Source organism: Schistocerca americana, chromosome 7 (genome assembly GCF_021461395.2).
Source record: "Schistocerca americana isolate TAMUIC-IGC-003095 chromosome 7, iqSchAmer2.1, whole genome shotgun sequence".
NCBI lineage: Eukaryota > Metazoa > Arthropoda > Insecta > Orthoptera > Acrididae > Schistocerca > Schistocerca americana.
This window is the reverse complement of record NC_060125.1, coordinates 606,694,596-606,711,304: the sequence shown is the minus strand read 5'-3', so window position 1 is coordinate 606,711,304 and position 16,709 is coordinate 606,694,596. Positions and strand designations below refer to the sequence as shown.

Below are 16,709 nucleotides of genomic sequence, written 5' to 3'. Positions count from 1 at the left end.
ACAGAGACTGCAGAAATACTAGCTAAGGTGCCATATGGTACTTTGGTTCCAGAGAAGCCCTTTGTTTTGTCAGCTAGAAGAAAGAAGCTGAACGCTGACAAGTACCTGTTTATTTGGGCCAAAGTAGGGAATGGCAATTGTAAAATAAAGATTGTTGGTAACTGTATGTTGACTTATAGTCAATAAATGTAAAATCCTTATCTCCTTTCCTAATTCCCTATCCCTCAAAAAAAAAATTCATTAACGTATGTAGGCTCTTAGCACTTGGTTACACGCTAGGCAGTTGGGTACCTTAAGAGAGCTGGTGTGTTTCATCTCGTGACGAGGCTGTTGGCTACCATAAGAGAGCTGACTTACCTGCTGCCTGGCGGCGCGGTGTCTCTAGTTTTAGCTGCAGCTAGTTGACCGGAAGCAAGTGGAGGCCCCAAGCACAGAGTGTCCCAACAGCAGCATCCGGTCGTTGTAAGAGGGAGAATGACGTATAGCCAACCGCTGCAGCACGTGGTGTCATTTGCTCTGCAGCTGTCAGCGTGCGGATGCTTTGCTCTTGAGTTGCACTGGGTGATGGCTTGCAACGTTCACTTCTGTTAACATGCCTCTGCAATGCCTACACGATGTTATTATTGTCGCCATTGGTGTTCCTGTGTACAAGTCTTTGAAGGCAATAGACAGTGACCTTGCTGGCCAATTCAATAAGCAGCAGTTTATTGGTGGCCCAAATGTCTTTTGTGGACGCAGAATGCAGTTTACATGTGATGTTATTGTTGTCTTTGGAGGCAGTACATGGTTGACCTTGCATGTTGTATGGCAGAAACATGCAAACTACAGTGGCCTTGAAGCTTTCCCTGATGCAAATGTTCTTTTGTGGAAGATCTGGAATATAACAGATACTTCAGGAATACAAGCTAAGGTCCCATATGGTACTTTGGTTCCAGATAAGCCATTTGTTTTGTCAGCTAGAAGAAAGAAAGGCCACCGAGCCTCTGGTGACGCCTACACTGCCGCCTGTCAGGCCAGCAGGCATGTGAGGTCTTCTGGCTGATATCTGCAGGTGTGGCCTCTGCAGTTTCACCACATAGGCCACTAACATGAGCTGGTGTCAGAGGGATAGCTGGTAGACAGGGCGAATGGCTTACACACGACAGATTTCTTTCATACTTCCAACGTCTGATGTGTTCTTTGTAACATATTTTAAAATTCCTAAATTAACTTTGGCATTCGGTTTATATACAATTGCTCCCTTGTATTTGTCACTCTTAGTTGTTGATTGGCTTAAGTTTGTTTGGAGAGTTTGGACAGTTTTATATGCTACAGGGAGGCTTTGTTTCTGTAAGATGTTTGCCACTCTGTTAGTTTATAAGTGTAAGTCATTTTAAACCATGTTGTTTGTTTTTATTTTGTGTTGTCACTGTGTTGGTATGTTGTGTGTATTCATCAGTTACACAGCCAGAGACTAGCTGCACTAAGGCAAAATCATATAAAATAAACAGGATTCCACTGAACAAGAGAAATTATGAAAATGAAATGTATGCAAGCACACACAATTGGTACGACACATATGTATGAGGGACCTTCACTAGTTAAAAGACACAAATTGATGGAAAAAGCAGAATTGTTAGGAAATGAGACTTTTACTGCTTTTCAGCATAATACTCAGCCCCCCCTTTTCCAACAATGAAATAGTTCTTTTTATACCAAATGCAAAGAGGTCTCTGTCTTGTTTGAAACACTTTCCCATAAATTCTTTGACCACCTTGTTGTTGCTGAACATTTTTTCTGTGTAATGCCTCCGTGAGGGGCTCAAAGAAATGAAAATCCGAGGGTGCCAAATCTAGACTGTGGGGAGGATGAGACAGTATGTCTCCTCTCATTTATTCAGTGGTCTCTTGGGTCAGCTGAGCAGTGTGAGGGCGAGTATTTTCACCTTTTCTTTGAAATATATGATGTTTTTCTCTCATTGCTGGCTTTACTTTATTCATAGGCATGCCTAAGTAGTAGGGGTTTTCATTGTGCACTGATCTTCTGAATAATTACAAAAGACGATTCCTTGGACATCACAAGAGACTGTCAACACGACTTTTCCAGCTGATGTTTGTGTTCTGAATTTCATTTGGATAAGTGAGCTGCTGTCCTTCCATTCCAGGATATTTTGGACTCTGGTTCAAAATGGTGAACCCAAGTTTCCTCACATGTTAAAATCTTGGTAACTGGCCGGCTATCACATTGCTCATCAGTCACTGAGATTTGACCGGTCTTGAACTGTTCTCACAGCCACTTACAAAAATTTCCATGGTTCATTTAACCTTCACCAAAGTGTAAAAAGCATTCAAAAAAATATTTTAGCCAGTTTTTCACCTTTAGAAAAAAAAAGTATCACTGAACAGAACATTGTTCAACTAATGTGGAAACTGCAAGTGGACACGCCATCATTAAATGCAATTTGGGAGATAATAAATAAAATAACTTTGTATCCATCTGAATAACTTTTTATCCATCAGCTGCTCTCTGCTCATGACAGTGATGCCAACCAAAAGTAATGAAACTAGAGTACTCTTACAAACTGTTTCACTCCTACATCAGTTTGTCTCTTTAATTATTGAATGTCAAAAAATTAAAACTACTACAAAACAAACACAATATGCCCACAATATAGGGAAACTCGAAAGCCCCAAACCAACACACACACACACATAGGACATAGTGTACGGTGACTTACACTCACAAAGTAGCACACAGAGCAACAAACATCGTAAAGAAACAGTGCCTCCATATGGCATACACACACACACACACACACACACACTCACTCACTCACAGGACATAGTGTACGGTGACTTACACACACAAAGTAGCACAGAGAGCAACAAACATCATAAAGAAACAGTGCCTCCATATGGCATATAAAACTGTACAAATTCTGCAAACAAACCTAAGCCAACCAGCAGTCAAGAGGAACAAATTCTAGGGACCAGGAATAAGCAAACTTGAAACCAAAGGTGAGATACATTATACATAAGTATTTTAAAATATGTTACAAAGAACAAACCAGATGTTGGAAATATGAAGCAAATCATTCTCCATTGACAGAGCATGTACAGCTTCACAGCCATCATTCCACCAATGCAAAATAAGACATGGAAATTACTAGGACAGTTAACCACGCACACACACACACACACACACACACACACACACACACAGAGAGAGAGAGAGAGAGAGAGAGAGAGAGAGAGGGGGGGGGGAGGGGGATGATCACAAACACACATTTAACAGTTGAAAATGACATTCAGTAATTGGGAAGAACATTCAAACCAGCAAAGCGAGCACTCGTGTAGAGCAGCAGCTGCAAACCTTTTAAATAAAGATTTGGGCAATTATTATGTTATAGTCAGGAAGTGTCAAAACTGTTTCTAATCTGAAAGTACAGTGTCTAGTATGTGAAACAAAATAGTAATCACATTTATATGTATATATTTCAGGCTGATGATGATGCATTTCAAAAAATAAATAAATAAAGGCAAAACATGTATTGCATGGTAGGAAAAGACAGATTGGTACATACTGCAAAAAAGACACATCAGGTTGGAGACAGGCACAATTAAAAGACACTTACATAAAACTTTCAACCACAGTTTTCGTCAGTAAAAGAGAGACACACACGCCATTGACACACAAAGCAAGCAACACCACACGCACTCATTACCGCCAACTCCAGCATCGCGAACCGAGCAAAATGGAGTTGCAAGGTTTTCACTGCCTGCTATCGATATGCTCTATGATCTAAATATGCAGTGATGAAAGAAATAGATGTATCCCACAGTCTTGTATCCTATGTAATATTAAATATTTGCAGGAGTTTCAGTTAATTAAAAAATTCACTTGCAGTTTAATTAGGTAATTGACCATTTTGCCATTTATATTTCTCGTGTAAGTAGAACCACATCCCTTTTTTTTCCCCCATTAAACTACTGTGTAACAATACATATAAATGTATCATATATTACGGCATTTTCTTTTGGTACAGATAAGCAGAAGACTAACCAAAATTGATTGTTACAATAAGAATAAGTATGGCTCTGCAATCATGTAATAAAGTTTCTGAAATATGTAAAAGCTGTTTGGGACCACCTTATATTTGCATATGTGAGTTAATATTATGAACACAATATCTGAAAATGAGTGTTATATAATTCAATTTGGATTGCAGGTCGTTTCACTTTCCGAGATGAAAATGTGTACACAGAATTAGAAAAAAACAAATGTTTAGCCATTAAATACGTTGATGATGATGGCAAACCAACGCTGGAATACCCACTGAATCCAAATGGAAGTATTGGTAAGTCCAAAGTTCTACAAGGTAATCTTGAAGGATTTGCTGGCATACATCTCAATTTGATATTTAGCAAATTACAATTGCTTTTGTAGTTTTAATGTTCCTGAATCTCTTGTTTTATACTATCACATCGGGCTACAATACTTTATTTCAGAGGTTTTCCATTTTTAACATGCTTCTTTTATTTACAAGTAAGAAACAATATCGGGCACCAAGCATCCACATCAGTGTGAGACAAATTCAGTGATATAACTCTTTTGTAGGAGTAACATGATATTATTGCAGTTACTTCAATGGCACAACAATAGAAAATTTAAGCCGGTATCCACAGAATGTGTAAGCAGTACATCATGTCTGTGGCATTACTGACAAAGATTGCATTCCACTTTCAGGTCAATAAGTGGTGGAATATTGTGACGTTCATCTGCTGTATTTCTTCGTTGATAGTCCTCAGTGTCAATATACTGCATTATTATACTGGCTGAAAAAAGGGGGGGGGGGGGGGGGTAGTTCAACACTGACTACTGTAAATGATGTAGCCGACAGTTGCGTAGTTGCGTTTCACACTATCATTGTTCACAACCCCCAATATTACACAGTTATATGGCCTGTTAAATATTGGCAAATTGATAAGCCTCATTAATAGGATGCAGGCAAACATCAGCATACTGCTACAATATTTTACTGTTGAATATCTATGAGCAGTGAAAACATAACCACACAGATCACAGTTCTTGCAGAATAATACAGTACATATTAAACAGACGCTGTCATTGTTTTAACACACTTCCTAATTGTGTTACACTTATTACACTGTTAAGTTGATTCATTGTTGTTGTTCTAACCAGCACAGATTCCTCGTCTGAAAATTGGCCATGGACTGTCTGTCTCGGGACCAAAAATTGGGCCATTATATCATCACAATAATAGGCACTGAAACTATACATTGTTTGATGTTTAAGTTACAGAAATTACAATTAAAACATAACTCCTTCAATTAACTGAATATATAGTTTCTTCCACCACAAGGGTTAGGCTGTATTATTTGTTTAAATGATGAAATTAACAGATATAGGTATACAAACAATACTTTTGACAAACCTGGTAATTACTTTGGAATTAATTATGTGCTGGCTTTGCTAACGTGTTTTCAAATAGAACCAAATAGATCCTTTAAGACTACTATCAGTTGTTCCTCCAAATGCTTATAATTAGTACAGAATTTATATTTTTTTATATGTCAACAATAGAATTTAAGTTACGGAACAATTACTGATTTCACCCTATAACCAAAGTATTAACTAGGAATAGTCAAAATAAATTAGAAAATCGATTACATACATAAAACTAAGCACAAAGTTAGATCTGGTGGTATATTCTTTAAGACTGAGGGCCAACCTTTCTCTTTTCTGAAAATGCAGGTTATACTCATGTATGTTAATGGTAATTAGTTGAAAAATGAATTTTAAGGAGGCAGATGCCAAAGCAAGAGAGGAAGTGAAAAGATCCCAGCTTGCTTTGTCACAATATGGCCCAAAAACATCAATTTAGGGGTTCTAGTTCCAACTATACCATCTCATGGAGTTCTGCTGACTCTCAAATGTGCTCACTGTGTGCACTCATATCTCCCCTTACATAAAATTGTCAATTAATCACTGAAGATGACACAATTCAGAAAATCTTCATCATGCAGCAACATTTCATTTGCAAAGTTGGCACAAAAACCATAGTCTGTAGGTTTTAGAGTTTGTGACAACAGTGAACGATATGGACTATTTGTAAGTGTCTCCTTAAAAGTTTCGATGTGAACAGCACTGGAATTGCTAATTCACAACTAGACTTCTGAACTGATTTCTTGGTTCTATGCATGAAAGATTGTCTCACACAGCCGGAGTCTTCAAACTGATGGTATCATCTATGGATGTCATTATCACTTAGAGTATTACAGTGGAACTTGATACAGAATGCTCATTACACTGTAACAACAGATTCAGTCCTTGCAAACTGTAAAACACAAAGAGCTTTCTATTCACTAGTCGCCATCTTTGCTACTAGCATGTTTTAACAGAAGACACAGGAAACAGTGCATGCGCACAGGTATTTGAACCAAACAGTTTGAGTTGCTCTCTCATTTCATATATTATTTGTAATTGTAAGTTGAATTTAATGAATGCTAAAAAGCCGTAAGCTATTCATTTTGAAACAGCTGGCACTTTTTCTGCAGCTTCTTTTTTTATTATGTTTTGTTTTGTTCTCAATCTTTTTTTAACGGAGATACTTGAAGATTTGTTTTGTTAGTCTGTTGTTAATTTCGTATAATTAGCAAAAAAATATTTTTTTTTCATTATTGCTTGTACATTTCAATGTATTTCATCACTGCTTCTCAGTTTTCAGACTGCATCTTAGGAAATATAAAATTCTTGTGTTGATTCTCCTCTACAATATTTCTGTTTGTCTAATTAATTATACACCTCTAGGTGCTTGTTCGTAAGAGGCAGTCAGGTATTATTTCTGTGTAGCATTGTTGTAAATATACTTCACCATTCTGTACGCACTTGCCATTGTGTGCACCTTTCGTCCATAGCAGATTTTTCTTAGGCCTTTTCTTGAGTAAGCTATCACTGATATTCGAACTCTTTAACGACTGCTGGTTGACCAGTTTTCACTAGTAGTTTGAAGAATTTTATTTATATTAGTAAAAAAATTAATATTCTCCTTGGAAATTTTGAAACCTGGTCTACTTACTGCCCATTTAAAGAGATCAACTCATATTTCTTTGTCTGTCAGATTTTCCTACATTACAGCAAAAGCACCTGCAAGTGCCAGACAGCTTATCCTAGCACACTGTATTGTTTCAGGTGGTGTGGCGGGGATATGCTCGGATGACGGGCGGCACCTGGCAATGATGCCGCACCCGGAGCGCTGCACGCAGCTGTGGCAGTGGCCGTGGCTGCCACAAGAGTGGAAGGGCGAGCACACGGTCTCCCCGTGGATGCGCATGTTCCAGAATGCATACTGGTGGTGTGTCACCGACTCGTAGGCCAACCGAGCTCTCCTCTCTGAATTTACACTCAAGAGTAAATTACTGTTTACTCGGAGTATTACTTATATCTGAGAAATAGAAGGGAATATGTCAGTTGTACACAACTATAACAATTGATAACAAAAATTATTGTCAGACTGGTAATATAGAGAAGGGAGCACTGTGGGTATTCATGTCACGTGCTCTCCTGTCAGTGCTTTGTCAGTGAATCTACTGTTCTCTTTTTAAACATTTATCATTCTCATGTCATTGCTTGATTCTTCCTGTATGTTGTAAATTGCAGAGAATTACAAGTTTACTTCTGGAAGTTAGGTATCTCTGTATTCATCCTCTGTCACCTTACAAACCCATCAGTGAGATTACTTCATTGTTAATCAACACAATTCACTGACACCTTAATTTCTTTTTCTTGTTTTATATTAATAAGATGTTCACAGTCTGAATAAATATACCAAAACACATTCTATTCTTGTATGCAAGTAGGAACATAAGTAGAAATTACTCTTCAGTGCTATAGCTAGAGAAAATAAAAATACCAGGACAGGTAAAAAAGGAATGGAAAAGTTAAATATATTCTGAAGTATACAAAAGAGAAGGTAAAATAATATTTAGAAGAAAATGTTCCTCTGAAATAGATAGATGAAAACAATTGACCCAAATGGAAAATTATGAAGTTATAATATAATCCTATTAAATGTTTGAACTACATTAATAATACGTGTTTTACAATCTCATTATTTTATCATTTTAAGGCCTGTTTTGAATCTCATTTCTTATATGCCTTACTTTCTTTCTTCAGAAATAATGCAAAAATCAATTTTTTATATGTCGTTAACTTATAAATGCAAATGATAAAATATTACTTTTTTTTAATTTCAACCTAAGTTATTGTTGTCTGTCAAAATGTACATTGTGTGTATATTTCAATACTGTTGTGTTGTTTCCTGTTAGTAGAATTTATAACTTGCACTGTTAAAATGCTCCACATGACATTATTGTTTAAATACTGAAGTAACAAAAATATATATTTGGGACTTGTTTCAGATTACCTCTTGGTTCAAGTATGTTGCAGACTTTTTGTATGATTTTATTTTCACAATATTTGATGTACAAAAAAGTGAACCATGTGCCATATTAATGATTGTTACTGTAATTTTATGTGAAGTATTGTAGTTTATAAGGGAAAGCTTTAATGAAGTGTTTTGATACAAAAAAGACCAAGTATGGTTCATTAAAAAGAAAGAGGGAGAGAAGTTGTTTCATAATTTTTGTACTGTTCCTTATATTCCCTCAGTAATGCATTCTGAAAATTGATGTACTCACCTCTGCACTTAAGGTCGCTAATAGGTATTCATACAATTATGCTCAATTAAAGGGTAGCTGGAAGGGAGTTGTACAACAGTGGTGTTCTTATTTTTTTAAACAGATAGCATTTTTTTTTAAATTAAGCAGAAGTGTATTTGTTCTAGTTTTATTATTACATGAAACTCTATACCTTAAACTACTTCTCACTGGTATTCCAACCAACGTCTGAATTCCATACTCATAAAAATTTGGCAGACAGTGGTGAATGGCCATTTTGACATCAGTATCATGGCTGTGGCACCCAGATGGTTCTTCAAGTGGAGAGGGACAAAAGGTAATCACTGGGCACTAGATCAGGACTGTACAGAGGGTGATCAAGTTTGTTCAGTGCCACAAGATGCAAGGAGATCTTATGTTCTTTGAGCCATACCTGGATGGACATTGTTATGAATTCAAAAATATCCCATTACTAAGCTTGTCATGCCCTATGCTTGTCACTGTACAATCATATTGAGTGAATATACCATTAACAAATCCCATTCATTTTTTGCAATTCTGTGTTGAGTTTGATACATGCCCTGATCTCTCTTAAATCCTTTAAATTCCCTTCTCTGAATTTCCTGGTTTCCTCTGAGATTTTTTCACTAAACCCTTCTACGAGTTTTGATATCATATTCATCTTGGCATTACTCAATTCTATCTAATTTCTGACACCTTTACCACTTTCTTATCAGTACCCTTTGACATACAACAGTAACAGTATATTCAACAAACAGGGTGGAAGGCAGCTTGCCCCTTGGCCCAGACTCTGGCTCACTCGTGTGCACACCCATTGTATATCTCCATACACCTCTCGGAGCTGCAGGTACTTGTGCCCACTTGGTCAGGTGACAGAGGATGTAGGTTCACTTTGCAAAGACTTCACAAAGGAAAACACCATTTCAATAGTGGGTGGGGCAGGCAACAGCATAGATAGGAACTCTAATTATTCAATTGAGAGTGACCTGGTGAAGATAGCTTCAGCAATGAGACATACTGGTGTTCGGCTTGTGTCTGTTCTGAGGCACCATGACAGGCCTCATTTAAACTCTTCTGTTAGGAGAGTTAATTTAGAGACAGAATGGCTGCTTGGATCAGGTACAGTTGACGCTATCAGCAGATGGGACTATGCTAGGCATGGCCTTCACCTCAACTGGAAAGGGGAGGGAAAACTGTGTGGGCTAATAGCAAATAACTTGGGGGGGGGGGGGGGGGGGGGGCGGCGGCATTGTCACAAATGGTAAAGTACTAGTGGTTACAAGTGACAGATCAGCAGTTTTTTTAGTGTGAGAGGACAGAAATAAAAGGTGTTCAGACATTCACACTGATAAAACAGGCAGTCAGAAAGCAAATTTTAATGTACACAATTCATGCAAACAGCCTTTGATTGAAACTAGATATATTCAAAAATTGACTGGAAAATTAGGTTCATCCAGTTGTAATTCAGCCAGTGCACAAAATCAGTTATCCTTATTGCATCAGAGTATCTGAGGACTAAGGGGTAAGCTTAATGAGTTGCTTACTTGTGTTGAAGAATTAGAGTTGAGCAAACCAGTTGATATAATCTGCCCTTCTGAACATCATATGACCACTGGTATAGATATGTTAAATGTTACAAGATTCAAGTTAGCCTCTTACCTCTGTAGGGCAAATATGGAGAAAGGAGGAGTTGACACATTTCTCAGAAACTGTTTTGATTTCAATAATATTGATTCGCTATCTGGGGAGCAAAATAACTGATGATGGTCGAAGTAGAGAGGATATAAAATGTAGACTAGCAATGGCAAGGAAAGCGTTTCTGAAGAAGAGAAATTTGTTAACATTGAGTATAGATTTAAGTGTCAGGAAGCCATTTCTGAAAGTATTTGTATGGAGTGTAGCCATGTATGGAAGTGAAACATGGACGATAAATAGTTTGGACAAGAAGAGAATAGAAACTTTCGAAATGTGGTGCTACAGAAGAATGCTGAAGATTAGATTGGTAGATCACATAACTAATTAGGAAGTATTGAATAGGACTGGGGAGAAGAGAAGTTTGTGGCACAACTTGACCAGAAGAAGGGATCGGTTGGTAGGACATGTTCTGAGGCATCAAGGGATCACCAATTTAGTATTGGAGGGCAGCGTGGAGGGTAAAAATTGTAGGGGGAGACCAAGAGATGAATACACTAAGTGGATTCAGAAGGATGTAGGTCGCAGTAGGTACTGGGAGACGAAGAAGCTTGCACAGGATAGAGTAGCACGGAGAGCTGCATCAAACCAGTCTCTGGACTGAAGACCACAACAACAATAACAATATTGATATTAATAAATTTTGCTCAGAGCGGCACTTAGAAACTTGTGCAACAGAAGTAGTATTTCATAATAAGTCCTTTATAAATAGTAGGTATCTACACATCACCTTAAGGAAATTTTATCCTCTTTATAAAAAATCTGGAAGCTCTGTTGTCCCATCTCATGGTAAAAAAACACACACACACAAGGAAATAGTGGTTGCTGGTGATTTTAATATGGGTTTATTGAAAAGCTCTCTCAGTGAACAATTATTGCAGTCAGTAACACAATCATTCAATTCAGTTCCTACTGTGAACTTTACAACTAGGATATGTAAATGCTCTGAGACTGCTGATGATAATATCTTTATAGACAGATCTAAAGAAAAAAGTCCTCTCACAAAACCAATAGTAAGTGGGTTATTTGATCATGACATGCAACATCTTGTGTTAAATGTTGAAACTTAGTAAGATAAAAAAATCTAGTAAATCAGAGTACAGGAGGGTGATAAATAAGTCAAGAATTGAGAAATTCAGGTTATTGCTCAAAGACATGAACTGGATAGATGTTTACAGTACTTCTGACTCAAATGGAAAAGACAAAGCATTTGGTAATAAAGTTACCTCCACTTTTGAAAATTGTTTTCCCCTAAAGGTAACTAGGATCACACAGAAGTCAAAAAATAAAACATGGATTACATAAGGAATAAAGGTATCATGTAGGACAAAAAGGAGACTGTCTACTATCTAGAAATAGTTCTGATGTTAGAATTGTAATGCATTGCAACAAATGTTACAAAATATTGAAGCAAGTAATCCAGAAATTGAAGCAGCTTTACTATGAGGAAAACATAATTACGTCAGGCAACAAAATAAAAACTGTATGGGATATAGTCAAGACAGAGACAGGTGGGGCCAAAAAGGAAGAGGAACAGATAGCTCTGAAAATAAATGAGACTTTGGTAACAAGTGCGTGTAATGTTGCAAACCTCTTAAACAAGTACTTCATTTCTATTACTGACAACTTGGGGTTATCAGGTTCAGTGAACAGTGCAGTGGAGTATCTGAGACCAGTCTTTAAAAGTAACTTCAGTAAAATGGAAATGACATGTCTCCCAAAGAAGTAGCATCTCCAGACTGGCTAATATATGCTGAAGTTAAGCCTCTTTACAAGAAGGGGGATAAAGAGATACCATAAAACTATTGACCAATTTCACTTTTTCCGACTTGATCAAAAATATTTGAAAAGCTTGTGTTCAAGTGTCTCCTTAAGCATCTGACTGCAAATAATATATTGTCCAAGTCACAGTTTGGATTTCTTAAGGGCTCTGGTATAGAGAAAGCTATTTACACTTACTGTGAGAATGTACATAATCCATTGGATAATAAATTAGAGGCTATTGGCATTTTCTGTGACCTGTCAAAAGCCTTTGACTGTGTGAACCACAGCATTCTCTTAAGTAAATTAGAATATTATGGTGTCACCGGCAATGCTGTGAAATGGTTTGAGTCTTGTCTATCTAACAGGAAACAAGGGGTGTCATTGCAAAATATCTGTGCAGTCAGCAGTCAGTCTTCATCTGATTGAGAATTAATTACATGTGGTGTTCTTCAAGGTTCCATCGCTTTTTCTTTGTACATTAATGACCTCTCATCTGTTACACTGCCAGGTGCTAAGTTTGTTTTGTTTGCAGATGATGATACAAACATTTCAATAAGTAGCAAGTCAAGTACAGATTTAGAAATAGCTGCTAATCAAATTTCCACTGACATTAATGAATGGTTTAAAGCTAAATCACTGTAAGCAGTTCAGAACCTGTAAAAGAGTTCCTTCTAGCTTGTATACAACATATGAAGACACGCAGACCGAAGAGGCTGACTGTGTTAAATTTCTGGGATTACAACTTGATAATAAATTCAGTTGGGAAGAGCATACCACAGAAGTGCTTAAGTGCCTAAACAAGTCTGTATTTGCAGTAGGATGATGTCAGATGCAGGAGGTACAAACATAAAAAAACTTGCCTGCTTTGCTTACCTTCAGTCTATTTGTCATACGGGATCATATTTTGGAGTAACTCATCAAACAGCAAAAGTTTTTAGGGTGCAAAAGCTTGTAACAAGAATCATTTGTGGTGTAAATTTAAGAACATCACGTAGAAACATATTCAAGGAACTTTGTAAACTAACCACTGCTTCTCAGTATATTTATTCCTAATGAAATTTGTTGCAAGTAATATATCTCTATTTCCAACCAACAGCTCAATACTAGGAATAAGAACAATCCACTTAAAGACCTAAAATCACTTACCTTGGTCCAAAAAGGGGTCCAATAAATTTTTCAAATAAATTGTCAGCAACCATTAAAAACTACGTTTCAGATAAAGCACAGTTTAAACAGATTTTGAAAGACTTTTACTCTATAGATGAATATCTTAACAGAGACTGTTAAGCCAGCTTAAGTAAAAATGTGTGTTAGATTTCAGTTTTGACAGCACTTGATCACAAAAGTCAAAATTAGTTATTTTATGTATGATAAATTTATTAATAGTGCATAACAATGTTTCATTCTGAGAGTGTGTCAATTCTGTAACTATTAGTTGTTCCAGTTTATCGCATTGTATTCACCTATTTTGACAATCTCCTAACAAATGATCAGTGTAGTAAGTATTATATTCAAATGTTTTATGTTATACTTTCTAACATGTTCCGTACCCATGGGAATCGTATCTTTTTTGGGTCTATGGAACGAAAACTGAATCTGATCTAATCTAATCAATGTTGCTGTAGCTTTCTCTTCCAAAAGGCAACTGTGGCTCCTCCTCTGGATGTCTCCTCTCTCTTGTGCCACTCTTTGTTTCTCCTTCTATCTTCTAGTTTCTGTCTCTGATCATTTATACCAAATCTGGTATTTCCTTTCTGCAAGCCATCTGGCTGTAGCCATTTCATATGATGTATCTAACAATTTATCCAGTTCATAATTTCCAGAATAACCTTTCATCAAATGTGGCACACTGCAATTTAAAAACGTCACTTGTAATAGTCTATTTATTTGGTTATGACAGCTGACTGTTCACTGGATTTCTGATGACATACATTGTCTTTAGACCACTGTATGTGTTCATCACCACATCCTGTGCATACGTCTGAGCAAGACTTTTAGACCTTTTGCTAACACTGATGAAGTTACAAGCGTAACCATTTTGAGTTACTCATCCTAAATGTTATGATCAACTGATGCGGAAATGTGAATGAGATGTTGTCGCTCATACAACCCGGTATAGGGTTGTGAGTGATCGTTTGACAGTGAGATCCCCACTTTCTTTTAACCTAGATAGTTTGCAATTACTAAATCATAGCGGCACTTTTAAGTAACAGAGACTGTTGTTTGATGTATATTATTTTCTGTATGTTGCTTCAATTACAATGTAAATTTTAAAGCATTTAGTTTGACATTCACACAAAATGCATCACTGTGCCTAATCATCACTTCTATCTGCCCTACTTTACACTCAAACAGTCACCTGCCACTGTAAAATATTAACTGCACCTGTTCTGCCTGATTAATATGTGAGGTGTGGTTACTCACAGCACATCCATGTACAGGTCTTTGGATAAAGCTTTTCTTAGGTGCCAAAGGAGCCTTTTTCAGATGCAAAATTAATGAAAATGCAGGTTCTGAGGGAATCATCGCAAAGTGTTGATAGCTTTAGGATTGGAATATAAACATAGCTATCGCAAAGTCAACTGCTGTGACATAGTATTGGGTACTCTGCATATTATAACTATTGTATCATATTCCATTTATTTTAGCCCTTCAACAGCAATGTATAATCTTGGCATTTGTCATTAATTTCTGCTACATTTTAATTTGTTGGTGAGCATAATCTCAAGGAAACAAAACTAGACTCAAAGTTCCAGTTAGCTTCAGTAATCCGTAAATTTTACCTTAGATTTTTCTTGTGTTATAACAAAAATCACTTTGTTGAGTATCAACCACTTCAGTTCGTAAAGGGAATTTACAGGGTGTCCTAGGAGGAATGGTCAGTATACAGAGCAATCATTTGAAGCGAAAATGTCATATGGACATCTGCCCTATTCCAAATGGTTTCCAAAATAGAACACATTTAATGTACATTTCATTTATTTTCTGTATTATTCAAATGCTGGCTGGTTTACACATGTACAAAATGCATTTTGCAACAAATCAATTGAAAAATACGTATTTTTAACACATACATGTCTAAGTATTGTTGTACACATCACATTGCAGCTATTGAACAGTTCCCAGTAAATGTTTGAATATCCCACCATCAACCTCAGTGCATTTGTGCACTCGGAAATGTGTTACTTATTGCATTGCCTCTGCACATTCCCTAATGAGAGCAGCAGTGTCCATGATGTGACCAAGCAGTTCATCTTACATATTCACCATTCATATGTACACATCCAGCCCAATAAAAAAATGTAATGGCATAAGGTCCAGCAATATTGGTGACCAGTTAATTGTGCTACCACAACTAGTCTAAAGGTTGGATAAGACATAAGTGCATGCCACTAGCCTAAAAACAAATATACATAAAATGAGTTCTATCTCTGAAACAAGTTGGACTAGAGCATATGTCCATATGATTTTTTTGTTTCAAATTAGTGTTCCTGCCATATCCCCCAATATTGACCATTCCTCCTGGGACACCCTGTATAATCCTTGTAGCATAACAAATCCAGAAATTCAACAATACTAGGAAATGGACATATTGCTACTCAACATAAAAATGTCACACTGATTTGCAGACAGGCACAACAGAAGGCTGTTTCACATTCAGCTTTCGGCCACAGCCTTCTTTGAAAAAGAACATACACACATATTCACACAAGCAAGCACATCTCATGCATACATGACCATCCTCTCTGGCACCTTGAAGGCAACTGTCACGTTAAACAAAAAGTTAAAATGTGGAGTGGAGTGGGGACAGGGGACAGACAGTAGGGCATGGGTGAGGGTAGAGAAGAGTACTGTCTCATGGAGGGTGCAGGAACTGGGAGAAGAAGAGCAGCAGGGAAAGGGAGAGATGGGCGGGTGTGTTGACAGTGGGCAGCATACAATGATGGTGAGGGGACATGAATTGGAAGGAGGTGACTGGAAAGAAACTATTCGGTGGAGGGTGTAGTGACAGTAGATTACCATATGTTGAGGCCAAGATTTCTGGAGTGGAGACTGTGTACTAAGAATAGCTTCCATCTATGCTGTTAAGAAAAGCTGGTTGTGGAGGGGAGGATCCAAATGGGCCCGGGTTGTGAAGCAGCCTTTGAAATCAAGCATGTTATGTTCAGCTGCATGTTGTGCCACAAGATGGTGTACGTGCTACATGATGGTATACTATGCTCTTGGCCACAGTCGCAATGGCCGTTCATCCTGGTGGACAGCTAGTTGATAGTTATACCAACATAAAAAGGTGAGCAATAGTTGCAGCAGAGCTGGTATACGACATGGCTGCTTTCACATGTGGCCCAGCCTCTGATGGGATAGGATAAGCCTCTGACAGGACTGGAATAGGAAGTGCTGGGTGCGTGGATCGGTCAGGTCTTACATCTGGGTCTTCCATAGAGAGATAATCCCTGTGGCAAAGGGTTGAGATTGAGAGTGGCACAGGGATGGACTAAGATGTTGTGGAGGTTGGGTGGGCAATGGAACACCCAGTTTAGGAGGGGTGAGAAG

The 16,709-nt window shown here is 37.5% G+C and overlaps 1 protein-coding gene across 2 annotated transcripts in view; it reads left to right on the top strand.

Moving 5' to 3' along the window:
* Window positions 1-9,220, top strand: part of LOC124621850 (phosphoribosylformylglycinamidine synthase) — a 208,065-nt gene extending 198,845 nt beyond the window's left edge. For both annotated transcript variants that reach the window (XM_047147296.1, XM_047147297.1), the window contains 2 exons: window positions 4,208-4,336; window positions 7,192-9,220. In XM_047147296.1, coding sequence (XP_047003252.1) covers window positions 4,208-4,336; window positions 7,192-7,373 — 311 coding nt within the window. In that variant the 3' untranslated portion in view covers window positions 7,374-9,220. The remainder of the gene's footprint in view (window positions 1-4,207; window positions 4,337-7,191) is intronic.
* The last annotated feature ends 7,489 nt before the right edge of the window (window positions 9,221-16,709 follow it).